The sequence below is a fragment of the Alosa pseudoharengus genome, unplaced genomic scaffold, assembly GCF_046254945.1.
Source record: "Alosa pseudoharengus isolate Yale_2024_CS ecotype anadromous, Long Island Sound unplaced genomic scaffold, YU_APseudo_1.1 YU_APseudo_1.1_scf_3, whole genome shotgun sequence".
NCBI classification, from domain to species: domain Eukaryota; kingdom Metazoa; phylum Chordata; class Actinopteri; order Clupeiformes; family Clupeidae; genus Alosa; species Alosa pseudoharengus.
Window position 1 is genome coordinate 38,457,200 of NW_027468718.1, and position 14,495 is coordinate 38,471,694.

At 38.6% G+C, this 14,495-nt stretch overlaps 1 protein-coding gene across 11 annotated transcripts in view; it reads right to left on the bottom strand.

Moving 5' to 3' along the window:
• The window catches only part of mycbp2 (MYC binding protein 2), a 339,346-nt gene that overhangs the window by 62,902 nt on the left and 261,949 nt on the right, over window positions 1-14,495 (bottom strand). For all 11 annotated transcript variants that reach the window (XM_076264226.1, XM_076264236.1, XM_076264232.1 and 8 more), the window contains 5 exons: window positions 13,496-13,561; window positions 12,354-12,593; window positions 10,992-11,081; window positions 10,809-10,889; window positions 9,851-10,117 (listed from right to left, as the gene is read on the bottom strand). In XM_076264226.1, coding sequence (XP_076120341.1) covers window positions 9,851-10,117; window positions 10,809-10,889; window positions 10,992-11,081; window positions 12,354-12,593; window positions 13,496-13,561 — 744 coding nt within the window. The remainder of the gene's footprint in view (window positions 1-9,850; window positions 10,118-10,808; window positions 10,890-10,991; window positions 11,082-12,353; window positions 12,594-13,495; window positions 13,562-14,495) is intronic.

Consider the following 14,495-nt stretch of genomic DNA (forward strand, 5'->3'; position numbering starts at 1 on the left):
CAGTCAAAAGTTGCATGACCCTCCCTTGCCTGCTAGAAATTGTTCAATGACCCTCCGACAGAATTGTTAAAAAAGACATGACCCTCCCCTGCCAATTGTCGCTGTCTTCCGCCCGCGCTGCTTTGCGCCACAGCCACAAGATAACGTTCTTAAATCAATCTTTCCCGTGAGCTTACATGCTACCAGTCCTTCCTTTTCAAATGTGTTGCGCCTGTTTGCACAATTTCACAAATAATCATATGTGATTAATAATATGACAAATAATCCCTGTGCACGGGGACCGAAACAATGCATGCCAACTTTTTCCGTGTTTCTCACGTATTTTAACTTCCCCCCGCTGTCTTGCCGTTTTAATGTTTTCCCGTAGAATATCCCATATTTTAATACTCTCATAACAGCCCTGCCATCGGGCCTGTCTCTGTGTTGCCCTGTTGCTACCCCTTACCCTTCCAACGAAACAGATGTCTTCAAATCATCGTTTTCCTTGCTTGAAGGCGAACTTAGAGTGATGTTAACCTATTTAAGTTAAACGGCGTGATTGTCGTAAGAGCACGATTCATTGGCGCTTGCATGTTCGGCCTTATGTCTACGTGCGCACCTGAGGCTACTCAGCTACTAGAGAAAGAATTTCCCCTGTTTGTATGTTCACTCCAAGTTGGCCTACCATAACTTACCAACTCTGCACTGTAGACCCTAACTGGCTATTTATATTTTTCTGTGAAATAAGCAAATTTATTTGTTCAACTTTATGAAGCAGAATTACGCACTAGGCTACTTGGGACATAACACATTTGACAAAGGACAGATGTATGTTATAGTGACAAAATATTAACTTTCAGTGTTTTACGATGTCTTTGTCATGGGGAAGTTTTTTTCCCCATGCATTTATTCTAGGCTACTGTCAGTGACTGCCGTGAGAGAAGCGGGTTCTGTGTTTCGTTCATGTCAGTGACTGACGCGAGAGAAGTGGGGTCTGTGTTGCGTTGCGTTACTTTATTTTCAATTGGGCATGCGGTGCCGTGTCGTCCACAGCTCAGTTCTGACAAAGCCGAATTTACTCCTTTTGAAACAATGAGTGCGTGCATTTGTATGGTTATATTGCTTGACAGGGGGGATCCCAAGCAGCTTTCAGCCATAAGGCTACTTATGACATTTATAAACATTTCCTAATTCACCCGACACTAATATTCAAAATGTTGAAAACTATTTCGGCATAGCCTATTAACTGACCACCCGATTTACGTTGACTGGGGGGCAGGGGGGTCATCAGACATTTGTGCCCAGTTAATCCGGCCCTGCCCCCAACAAATCACACCTTCCCACCAGCTGTGACGGCTTAAAAGAAGTCAAGAGGACTCCTAACTCACAGACCTATTCACAAACCGGTTTTGTGGCATTTCGCCTGTTTTAAAATCCTTTGCGGCTACAGGAGCTTCCAATCGTGAGGAAGCAATTTTGCATTGTAGGCATAACTAACATGCAATAACGCCACCAACAACAACCAAAACTAGGCTACTCATTGTCAACATGTAAATTAAATGTAACATTATTGTGAATCAAATTAAAATGTTCTCTTTTGCAAACGTAGGCATAGGCATAGTAACAGATTAATTTAATAATGTTACAAAGATACTACATCAATCCGTATGTTTCATTAGGCTACTAGGCTATTTGTTTTGCCTTACTCTTGATTCATTTAGGCTAGGCCTTTTTATTCAGTTATTCATCATCTTCTGTCCTTGTGTAGCGCACGCATTCTCAGACCTGTCACCTGCCACTCATCGTAAGGGAGGTGTTTGGAATCATTCCCACGTTACAACCATCAGCAATCAAGGTGGTCACTTCAGTCAAGCTCGTGCATGAGTAATAACGTCATCCATAGCAACGAAGACTCACTCACTCTTAGACTGTTAGTCAAAGATTCTAGAGCGCTCAGCTCCAGAATCTGTTCAGGAGTTGTCATTTTCCCTTACTAAGAGTAGCCTAGGTCTGAAAGGCTGATTACCAGTTAGGCCTACGTTCAACAGTAACATAAGTGTAATGAGCTATTCATTGTCGAAGGTGAAGTGAAATTCTTACTTTGGAAAACAAACATTTGCCGATATCATTGGATAGGGAATAGGCCTACTTGTTTATTTTTTACGTAGCCTACAATGGCCAGTTCAGACAAAGCCGAAATTACTCATTTCGAAACATTTGTATGGGGTAACACTTTATTTTAAGGTTCACATGTTAGCCACCAATACATACCTAATTAATACCTGTATTAGTGACTTGTAAGGCAATCACCTAACCATTTGTTAGGTGTGTATTCACAAATTTCTTGTTCATGATGAATTAGGCCTTTATTATTGATATAATCTTAATAATGACCTTGTAAGCCTTGATCTCTACATACTAATTAGTAGTAAGTACCAAAATAGAATATGCATAACCTACTTGTATACTGTCTGAATAAATCCCAAATAGTAGGAGAACAGTTGTAGAATAAGCAAGTGCATGGCTCAACCACATTGCTGTATTTCACTGCCCAGGTTGCTGTGTCAAACAACACTTAACAACTGGGAGATTGGCTCCCATTCTAAAGTGGAAACTGGTTCCTTAGCAGCAAGCACATTATCATCAGTAATACCTCTGCAGTATGTACTTATTAGTCATGATATGTCAAAATATGGTCCCTGTTCTAAAGTAGAGGCTGGGAGGGTGTTAACAATAGAAAAGAAGATGAGAAAAGTGACAGCACTGACAATGTTTATTTAACAAGTTCTGTAAACATGTTACATTGTACTCTCAATGAGCTAACGAAGCACAAAAAGACTAGCAAAAGCTAGTTTTAACTAGAACTGACAGGATAAAAACACGTCTTTTAAACAAATAAAAAGGGCAAAAGAATTGTCATTCAACACATCTGTGGTGGTCTCTTTGAAACGGGACCCACCTACCACATATCAAAAACTTGTACACAGCAGGCCTATTTGCCTGAAAACTACAGTAGCAGTAAAGAAATCACACAAAAGAACATTTGCTATTTACTTGCCAGAGTGGACTAGTATTTTATCAGTATTGGGAGAAGGTATTGCTAGTCTTTTTGTGCTTTGTGAGGTCATTGAGAGTACAATGTAAAATGTTTACAGAACTTGTTAAATAAACATTGTCCCAGCCTCTTCTTTAGAACAGGGACCATATTTTGAATGAACAATGTATGCATTAGCAATGTATTAAGGGTAAAGAATGTCTGTATTGACCAGGAGTTATAGTCTAGACTGTTCCCATCATATAATTTTTAATAATAATAATGCCTGACTTTAGAATATGGAACCAATTCATGACTAATAAGTACATTCTGCAGAGGTATTAATGATGATAATGTGCTTGCTACCAAGGAACCAGTTTCCACTTTAGAATGGGAGCCAATCTCCCAGTTATTAAGTGCTATTTCACACAGCAACCTGGGCAGTGAAATGCAGCAATGAGGTTGAGCCATACACTTGCTTATTCTACAACTGTTCTCCTACTATTTAGGATTTATTCAGACAGTATACAAGTAGGTTATGCATATTCTATTTTGGTACTTACTACTAATTAGTATGTAGAGATCAAGGCTTACAAGGTCATTATTAAGATTATATCAATAATAAAGGCCTAATTCATCATGAACAAGAAATTTGTGAATACACACCTAACAAATGGTTAATGTTGCCTAACACATGCCTTACAAGTCACTAATACAGGTATTAATTAGGTATGTATTGGTGGCTAACATGTGAACCTTAAAATAAAGTGTTACCTTGTATGGTTATATTGCTTGACTTAAATCCAAGAGAGTAGGCTAGGCTACCGCACCCCACAGTGATGGGCCTAGCGGTCTTACGCGTTCAGTGTGGGGTGTGTATAAACAAGCTGAGAATTTAGCGGTGTCACGTCTGCCTGTCACAGACGTGGGGAGCTGAAGCTTGGGATACAGTTACTACAGCAACAGTATTTTATTTTACTTCTTATGGAATATATTTTTTTTCACTTTTATAAAGGCTTTGTTTGAATGCTGTTGGAACAAATAGTAGTTGATTATAAAGGTAACTTTCTGTTGCAATATTCTGTGTGTTCTGGACTGCAGGTAACTTGTTAAACCAGTGGTTCTCAAACTTTTTCTTTCATTCCCCACTTTGATCAAGGAGGCATTGACTGATGATAGTGGAGATAACGTGTTATCCCGTGGCCTTTGCAAGTCAGCATTTTGATGTCCCAAACGGAGAGCCATAGGCTACTTTATTGTTTTAACGATCTCTATGCTACTCACCAAAATGTAGGCATGGGATCAACACAAGTATCCAACTGTTGTGTGTTAAATGTTGTGTCGGACATCTATGCAACAGACTCATATCGTCCTCGCATTAGCAAAATGAGGACATACTGCTCAGATAACAGGTGTACCTCCAGTTATGCACGGTTTTAGTCAAGTCATTTAAATGTGCTGGTGAAACAGTTGTGTACTCTGGGCACAGTTCTGGGCACAGTTCTTCCAGAGCTTCGTGCCAAGTAATAAGCGTTGAGTCGAGATGTTTGTGTGAATGAAACGAAGCGTATAGGCCATAGTGTGACATGCGTAAACCAATGGTGTAGAGATGATGCCACAGGGTTTTATTTAAGAGAGCCTACGTTTGTATGTAGGCAATTTATATTCACAATACTTAGGCCTACTAAAACTAGATGTACCGCAGAGCGGTACAAAATATGACCGCTGCCCAGTCCAGCACATTTTTTCCACAAAAATAAATCACGCTGAAAGGCCTATATGATTCTAAATGTCTCACTAAATTGCACACTCAATTCTCACTGGTATCTGCTAGACAACAAGTACCAAAACATGATTAGTTCATAGATTTCACATGTAAAATTCCTTTTATACAACCCCACCCCCATCTTGCCTGTTCATAATTCTGAGAAATTCTTGAATTGTGTGCATGTGTGCGTGTACACGTTTATCTTTATGTGTGTGTGTGGGTGTGTGTGTGTGTGTGTGTGTGTGTGTGTGCGTGCTTGTGTGTTTGCCTGCGTATGTGTGTTCGTGCATGTGCATGCATGCATACATATGTCTACTGTGTGAGTATGTGTCATACGTATGATTACTGTGAATGTATGTGTGTGCGTGTGTATCTGTTTATGCACATGTGTGCACATGGAATGGGTTAACATGACCCCTGGAGGCAAACATACGGAAAAAATTGGTCATCCTAGGCCCTACGGTTCTCAAGATATTCACAGAAAACTGTGTCTGCCCTACCCTCCTTTCGGGGGGTCCAGTACAGCGGGGGGGCTACAGATCAAAACGAAAAACGATGGTTCCATGCTATCCATGTGGGGTTACATGCCCACCAAGTTTCGTGTACCCCGGTCTTTCAGTGTCCCGGGAATCCTTGTTGGTGTACGGTCACTAAATGTACACATAAATTATTTTATTGTAAGGCCCCCCATGAACGAAAGTTCACAAAACTTGGCATGCATTCGGAGGGTGTCATAATGATCCTACACATTCAATTTCGTGCAGTTTTGACCATGTCAGCCAGAGATATTGTGATGAAAACACCTAATTTTTTGCTTTTTAATTTTTAACTAGGTGGCGCTATACATGAAATAAGTGGTAATGGGATGGGTTCACATGCCCCCTTAAGACCAACATACAAAAAAAGGTGGACCTCCTAGGCCCTACGGATCTCGAGATATTCACAGAAAACTGTCTCCGGCCACCTACATGTCAGTTGGTGTATAGTAACATAAATTAATTTATTGTGTGGCCCCCCATGAACGGAATTCCATGAAACTTGGCGTGCATTCAGAGGGTGTCATAATGATCCTACACTTCCAATTTCGTGCAGTTTTGACTATGTTAGGTCATAGATACCTGCGATTACAACACCTCATTTTTACTTTTTTGTGTTTAACTAGGTGGCGCTATACATGAAATGAGTGGTTATGGAATGGGTTGACATGGCCCCTTGAGATCATCAGACACTTTCAGTGTCCCGGGAATCCTTGACGGAAATTTGGACATGCGAAAAAAAAATAAAATAAAAAATCTGACTAAACCTATATGACCGCCGCTTCGCTGCACGGCGGTCATAATAAATAGTATTTTATTTGTATTGGTTGTTTAGAGTAAAAAGAAAATTGGTTGGTCTTAACGCAAGTTTACAACCGGCAAGTCGGTCGGACTAAAAGGGAAAAAAAAAAAAAGATTTGGGTCGGTTCTAAATTGACAGGGTCGGTCGGGTTACGGGAAACGAAAATATTTTTAAGGATGGCCTGGCAGTGTTTTTTTGCGCGTCTGCAGAAGTCAGCCAAATATGAATGTAATTCTGCGGCATAAAGCAGATGTATTTGTTTATTGTACAGAAAAATAAAAATGACATGTCAAGCAGTCAATTGACTACATTGCAGTCAAGAAGTAGGGCAAATTAATTTACGAAACCAAAACGTGGGTTATAGTTGTCTAAGCCTCTATTGCGTAGCCTGTTAAAAACGTCGCCAGATAGTATTAAATCGGCAACAACATTGTTTTCTGCAGAAGCCTACCCAAGGGTACAGATTAATTCTGAAGTTATTTCTCTACTGGCTCAATTATCACACCACTGTTTTGATTTGCGTAGCTGCGTTACCCCCAACACTGACAATAATGTAGACAGCAAATTTCGATTTCGATTTTCGTTACCACCGTGTAAGTCAAGCCTTAAGGCATACCCAAGTATCCTAAATCAAGGTAATGTTAAATTATGCATGATTTATTTTGTTATTGAATTCGTAGGCTGGGATTACTCTCGGCAAGTCTCCTGCTTTTTCAGTAGGGGCGGCAGGCAGGGCGATGTACAGTGGCAGAGCGACGCAGAGTGGCTGAAAGTGGTACTAAAGCTTCACGCAGCTTCACGCCTCGTAATGCGCGACTGAAGTGGTCATTTGAAAGCGATGCCCACTGTACCTGTTTGTATGCTTTTTGTTTTTTTTATAATTTGTATTAATATTGATTTTATCATTATTTAATTTATAAGCTAAGGTTGCTAGCACAGGTGTCTAAAAAAAGATAAAAAGACTTGCACTTTCTGTTTGCAGTTTTGTGTAGTATTTGAAAAAAAAAAAAACATTGCATTTTTTTGTATTAGTCTTTAACACTGACGTGGCCCTCCAATCAGATCAGATGACGTTGGCAGAAGTGGCCCCCAGCTCATTTGAGTTTGAGACCCCTGTCTTAAATAAAGTCAAATGATTTTACAAGAAAGTGCTAGGTAAGTCTCTTAATACTAAAAACAATACCAAATAGATGTTTTGATCTTAAAGGCACCCTTAAGAGTTTCTTTTACATTTCCAAAATAATTGTAATGGCACATAACCTCATAACATGACGAATGACACTTCTGCCATTGTCTGAGCGGCCCTCTATAGGCCACTACCGACCTAGCAACCTTCTGTGTTCGGGTAGGGTAATTTGACTTATTTTAAGACGTCTCATCATGAAAACAAGCAAAAACAATGCTGCCAAGGCGAGACACTACAGGTGAATAGGGTAAACATTTTAACTAGCAGATATCACTATGAAACTTCCCCAGTTGATTACTTACATTAATATGAGAAAAAAAATGTATTACAAGTTTTCTGTCATTTAATGTTTAAATATGCAAATGAGAAATTATCTAATTAAATATGCACTAATTTGCATACATTTCAAAAAATGAAATCTGAGCTTTGGATAAAGCCAGGTTAAAAATTATTTCTCCATTGTGTTAACCTATTAGATGGGAGAAAAACTACAGAAGGATTTATGGATATCTCCTTTTGTTGTCCTGTAAATCATATTTTCAAAAAAAAAAAATCAATATTTGCCATGTTTTTAGGAATAAAATGTCTTGAATTTTCGTGATTGGTTGCTGATAAAAAGGAAGTGTCCATATTTGGATTGCACAGCGTCATGCAGGAAAAACAGAACTTTCCAATGGTACTACACAAAATATGTTTTGGATCACGGTCGCGGTAGTGAATGCAATGTTAGAATGCTAACTTTTGGTGAATTTAGGAGAAATATACAGGCGCGAGTAGACAAAATGTAATGAAATAAACACCTAAATGTGTAAATCGAACTTTGTTGTTGTAGTAGAGTGAGAGAATACGGTAGCAAACTAGCCCAACATCTCGAAATTGGCCAGTGCATGAAAGAACGATGTTTTCACCTGCCGTGTCTCGCCTTAAAGCTGCAGTTGGCAAGATGTTTTTGATCATATTCACTGAAACTGATACTATGCTCCGACAGAACAACATAAAACAGCAGGTTTTAGAAAAAAACCCCGCACTTCTACCTTCACCTAGAGCCTGTTATTTGTTTTGCAAAAATCCACAGCTCCCGGTTCTTCTGGTCCAATCAGAGCAGGGCTGTGTGAGATCTGACTGTCAATCACAGTCTGGTGCAGTCTAATGTGACGTTACAATAGGGGAGACAACTGAATGGCTCACAGAAAAGCATGATTATCTCTCAACTGACCCACAAAGAGTCAATGCACAGTTTTGTTTGATATGGCCCCTTTAATCTTATATTAATGGACAAATCTGGTGATTTTTCACATAGATCTCCGTTTCTCGAGGTCACCGAGTACTGTACGGAAAAAAAAGAAAACCAAACGGTTTTACCTAGCTCGATTTGAAAGCCAGCAGCTACACTGCAAAAACTGCTTATCTAACAAAATCTAATCAAGTGTTATTAATCTTATATCAAGATAAAAAAACTAGTTGGTATTGTTTTCAGTATAAAGAGACTTACCTAGCGCTTTCTTGTGAAATCATTTGACTTAATAAAAAAAAAGACTTATTTTAAGACATCTCATCTTGAAAACAAGCAAATTTGTCTGCCAGTGCGTTAAGCAAATTTGTCCTAAAAACAAGCAAATTTGTCTGCCAGTGCGTTGAGCAAATTTGTCATGATAAGACTCCTTAAAATAAGTTAAAGTCTTCTTAAATTAAGTGAAAATGATCTTTTGAGAGGGCGCTAGGTAAGTCTTTTCATACTAAAAACAATACCAAATAGATTTTTTTAATCTTAATATAAGATCAATAACACTTGGTTAGAATTCATTTTTTGCAGTGTAAAGTAGCCAGGCAGCTACAGCGCTACACTCTGGGGACATGTTCGTGAGCACCCATGTTCATGCCCCCAGAGTGTAGCACTGTAGCTGCCTGGCTGCAAGACCAACTAGATTTTTTGATCTTGATATGAGTGATTAAAGTGATTAAAAACGTGATTAAAAACACTTGGTTAGATTTGATTAGGTAAGCAGTTTTTGCAGACACGGCAAACCACGTGATATTCCTTCTGAATGCAGAAATAACTCAGTAGTTTGGGCAGCTTTGTGTAATCTCAGCTTCACTGAAAATGAGGACTACCCTCAATGAACCTCCGAGAATAAATAAAGATTGAATGAATGAATGAATGAATGAGCAACAATGCAAAAAATTCTTGTCTAACCAAGTGTTTTTTTCTTATATTTATATTAAGATAAAAATATTTAGGTGGTATAGTTTTTAGTATAAGGACACATACCTAGCGCTTTCTTTGTAAAATCATCTGACTTAACTGAATAAGACTTATTTTAAGACTTATCAAGAAAACAAGCAAATTTGGCTGCCAGTGCAAATTTGTCTTGATAAGACATCTTAAAATAAAACTTATTTACAACCATTTGCAAACATTATGTCTATTCAGTGGTATCTTGGTAAATAAATTTTTTCTTCTATCAAAATGGGAAACTTTTAAGCTATGACAAACACTGATATGAGAATCGGAGAGAGGCAGGACACCACACACATGTATGCATACCTGTCTCTGCACACGAGGTGAAGCAGTGTGCAACAATGAGAAGAGGTCCTGCAACAGGGTGAGCTGTTGGGCCAGGTACTGCCGGCCTACATTTGAACCACTTAACGCTAGCACCATGGACAGCAGTTCAAAGCAATATGCATCTGATGATGCGTCATCATCACTGGGCTGTGAGTTGGCATTTTCCTTGCTTGAGATGGCATGCTCCCACTCCTCTCGCACACGAGTTGCCTCCATACGGATGGCCTGAACGATGTGGGCACAGACCTGAGGACATCAAAAAGGACATAAAGACCTAAATCCAGAGTCTGAGCATGTCACAAAAAAAATCAAACCCATGTCATATATGATTTTGAAACAAGAATTCCTTAAAAAAGAATGATACCACTTTTCAAAATTTCATTTACAAAATATAGACGACATAGAGTATACATCAGATCCTAACACCTTCCCTGTCTGTAAAACGAAAGGTGTGTCAGTAGAATTAAAAAAATATGGGAATTAAAAACTGTGAAGTGACATTGGTTGCATGTATATTGTTGATATTATATGGTATACTAAGCTAGCTAGCTCCCTAGCATAAGACAGGTAGCTAAGTAACTACCAATTGTTGAAAAATTGTTGAACAAACAATGGTATTTATACTGTTCAGTTCAAACTTTTACACAGATTCTCCTGATGTACTTTGTATGTCAATATGACCTGCTTATTTAGAGCTACGTATGCCTCCCCATTCATTTGAACAGGATATTAGCTGGCCAAATTAACTGCCCGAAGCCATTACCAAGATGGCCGCTAAGTGGTAGGACTATCAAATTGATACATTTTTTAAAAAGTAAGAATATTTGTATCTACACAATCATAATCGTAAAAGACAATGATGTAACATCATGATCAATGATTGACAGTAATAATTATCCTAGTAGTAATAATTTTGCCTAGCCCAAAATCAACATACCTGTTTCTGTAGGTTGGTCAGCTTACTCCTACTGAAAATAATACCCACCATGTGCTCTTTTAGGTCTGCATCTGATGGAGCCTAAAAACCAAAAGATTCTTTGAAGAGTTTAATTCATCTTGTATCAAAAAACCATAAAAAATGGACAATAATTCCACAAAAGAGGGTCCAGTTGAAGCTGACCTTATCCTCTCCCTCTGGAGATGAAAGCAGGTTCTTCTCCTCCTGTTCTGGGGTGGGTTCAGAATCACCACATATAAGCTTTCCAAACACCTGAAAGGAAATTATTATTTATAAAATCCATGTCGTAGTAATCTTTATACAAGTATCATTTCAAAGGTGTAGTGATGTACAGTATATGTATTATTTCTGTATCTGAATGGAAGCATGGAATAGGAGCCACTTATTTGAGTTTGAAATGCATTTCTATGAAATGCTGGATGGAAGTCCAATAAATGCCTAAGGTACTACGCTTGCTTAAGGTGAATGCATTTCTTTACCAGATAATGTTAAAACATATAGATACATAAGAAGCAGGAAAATGCAATGCATGTGTAACCAGGGTAGGTATCTGAAAAGGTTCATGTAATGCCCCTCTTTCTCTCATAGAACATCTTTTCACTTAAATCTGTGATTCTGTAAATCTGTAAAAGGGGTGCTCAAATAGCTCCGTGCAAAGGTAGCATCCCATGTTTTCTCAGGAGTGCACTTCTACAATTATTCACGAGTGTATCATTTAAGTAAGTAGTAAGTATATATACTCTTTTGATCCCGTGAGGGAAATTTGGTCTCTGCATTTATCCCAATCCGTGAATTAATGAAACACACTCAGCACACCGTGAACACACAGTGAGGTGAAGCACACACTAATCCCGGCGCAGTGAGCTGCCTGCAACAACAGCGGCGCTCGGGGAGCAGTGAGGGGTTAGGTGCCTTGCTCAAGGGCACTTCAGCCATGCCTACTGGTCAGGGTTCGAACCGGCAACCCTCCGGTTACAAGACTGAAGCGCTAACCAGTAGGCAATGGCTGCCCCCGTTATTTCATAACTTCAAGTAGTTAATAGGAGTATACATATGTTGTACACTGCAAAAACTGCTTATCTAACACAATCTAACCAAGTGTTATTAATCTTCTATCAAGATAAAAAAAACTAGTTGGTTTTGTTTTCAGTATAAAGACACTTACCTAGCGCTTTCTCATGAAATCATTTGACTTAATTTAAGAAAAGTTTGACTTATTTTCAGACATCTCATCCTGAAAACTAACAAATTTGTCTGCCAGTGCGTCTGCAAATTTGTCTTGATAAGAGTCCTTAAAATAAGTCAAGGTCTTCTTAAATTAAGTCAAGATGATCTTACGGGAGCGCACTAGGTAAGTCTTTTCATACTAAAAACAATGCCAAATAGATTCTTTGATCTTAATAGAAGATTATTAACACTTGATTAGATTTAATTTTTTGCAGTGTATATACAACAAAGACAAATCATTCAAAAATGCTGAAAGTAAATCACAGACAGGAATCCAGACAGGAAGGCCCATCCAACCTGTGAAGTGATGAGACGGAAAACGCGAAGGGTCTCAGCTTCACAGTTCTTCTGCTGAGCTATGGTGGAAGAGATCTGCCCAGCTATCTTGACGCTCTCGCCATCCTTCCAGCCAAGCATCTTGACCTGCCGCACACGAAGTGTATTCTCAGGACCCTTCAGCTCAATCCTGATCACGTGGTGGTCCCCTCCTGGAAGCTCACTGCTCACCCACCCTATGTGACGTGAGTCCAAGTCCATCTGTACCAAAAAAGGCAACATTATACAGTATAACGATGACTACAATGAAAAAATGACATTGACATAACCAACTGTTATTAATCTTATATTAAGATAAAAAATTCTATTTGGTATTGTTTTTAGTATGACAAGCCTTACCCAGCGCTCTCTCAAAATATGATTTTGACTTATTTTATTTTATGACTTTGACTTATTTTAAGGAGTCTTATCAAGACAAATTTACTCAATGCACTGGCAGACAAATTTGCTTGTTTTCAGGATGAGATGTCTTAAAATAAGTCAAACTTTTCTTAAATTAAGTCAAATTATTTAGTTTTTTTATCTTGATATAAGATTAATAACACTTGGTTAGATTTTGTTAGATAAGCTGTTTTTGCAGTGTATACACTGCAAAAAATGAAATCTAACAAAGTGTTATTAATCTTATAATAAGATCAAAAACTCTATTTGGTATTGTTTTTAGTATGAAAAGACTTACCTAGTGCTCTCTCGAAATATCATTTTGACCTAATTTAAGAAGACTTTGACTTATTTTAAGGTGTCTTATCAAGACAAATTTACCTAACGCACTGGCAGACAAATTTGCTTGTTTTTAGGACAAATTTGCTTAACACACTGGCAGAAAAATTTGCTTGTTTACAGGATGAGTTGTCTTAATATAAGTCAAACTTTTCTTAAATTAAGTCAAATGATTTCACGAGAAAGCGCTAGGTAAGTCTCTTTATACTGAAAACAAAACAAACTAGTTATTTTTATCTTGATATAAGACTAATAATCTTTAGATGTTATTAGATAAGCAGTTTTTTGCAGTGTAGCCAGTCTAATGAACATTTTATATGGTTAAAGCTGTTCCTAACAAAATAACACGAAGTGAAGTGATGCTTTATAAAATTAATTTATACCTGCTTAATTCTGCAGAGGTCTTCAACAGTCTTCCCACACAAAAATGCCATTGATGTGACCTTGTTCTAAACATTTGAAAAGAAAAAAAAAAACTAGTCAATTGCTGTAATTGAAATTAGATCCACAAGTCAAGTCAGTACACAGTATGAAGCTGTACATTTCAAAGATTACTGAGCAAAGTCTGCTTCCTCATTGTCTTGGCCAAGCATACAGTGGGCAGTGCTTCGACTTGCCCAGCTTCACTCGCGGTCCGCGCGTGGGATCACGCGGTGTCACGCGACTTTAATTTGTATTTTCCCAGTGAGACGCTGCAACAACCCAAACAACCGGTAGATGGCTCAAGTGAGCAGGGTGTCTCGTAAAAAGAAATGGAGCCTGGAAAACCCTACACAGACTTCACTACAGACTTTAGCAGACTGGTTTGGAAAATTGAATAGCCAGAAATATGCCTGCCCTGCCCTAATAAAGAAATATTTGGTTAACTGCGAGTGAATCCCGTTTGCAGCTGTAGAAGAAACGCAGGACAAATTAAACATTCTGGTTTTCTCCGAGTGCAACGATGATAGACAGACATCATTTGGACAAAATATAGAGCATATTAACCTCCGTTGCTCAGCCAAATGCCTTCCTGCTACGTTCTGTTATCACGGAGTTACAGGCGATAAACGGATTTTGATGGTCACAAGTTTACTTCATTAGCGGTTTATTTTTTTGATTATTAAAGTGTTTCATTTAAAGGTTTGACTTCGTGCTTATTCAGAGCATTTAGTGCTCTTCCCAATCCCAGACGTTCACATTGCATGTTTGTTTGTAATGGATGCAACCGCGAGATACGCTTGTCATAGGCGCCGATACCGTGGGTGCGCCGATACCGTGGGTGCTCCGTCTCTCGGGCACCCACTGAAAACATCGATCACCCACGTGTGCCAGCTTACAGTCCCGGCTAAATTTATATTAATTTAAAATCAAACATCGCAGTTTATGTTAAATTCAGCATCT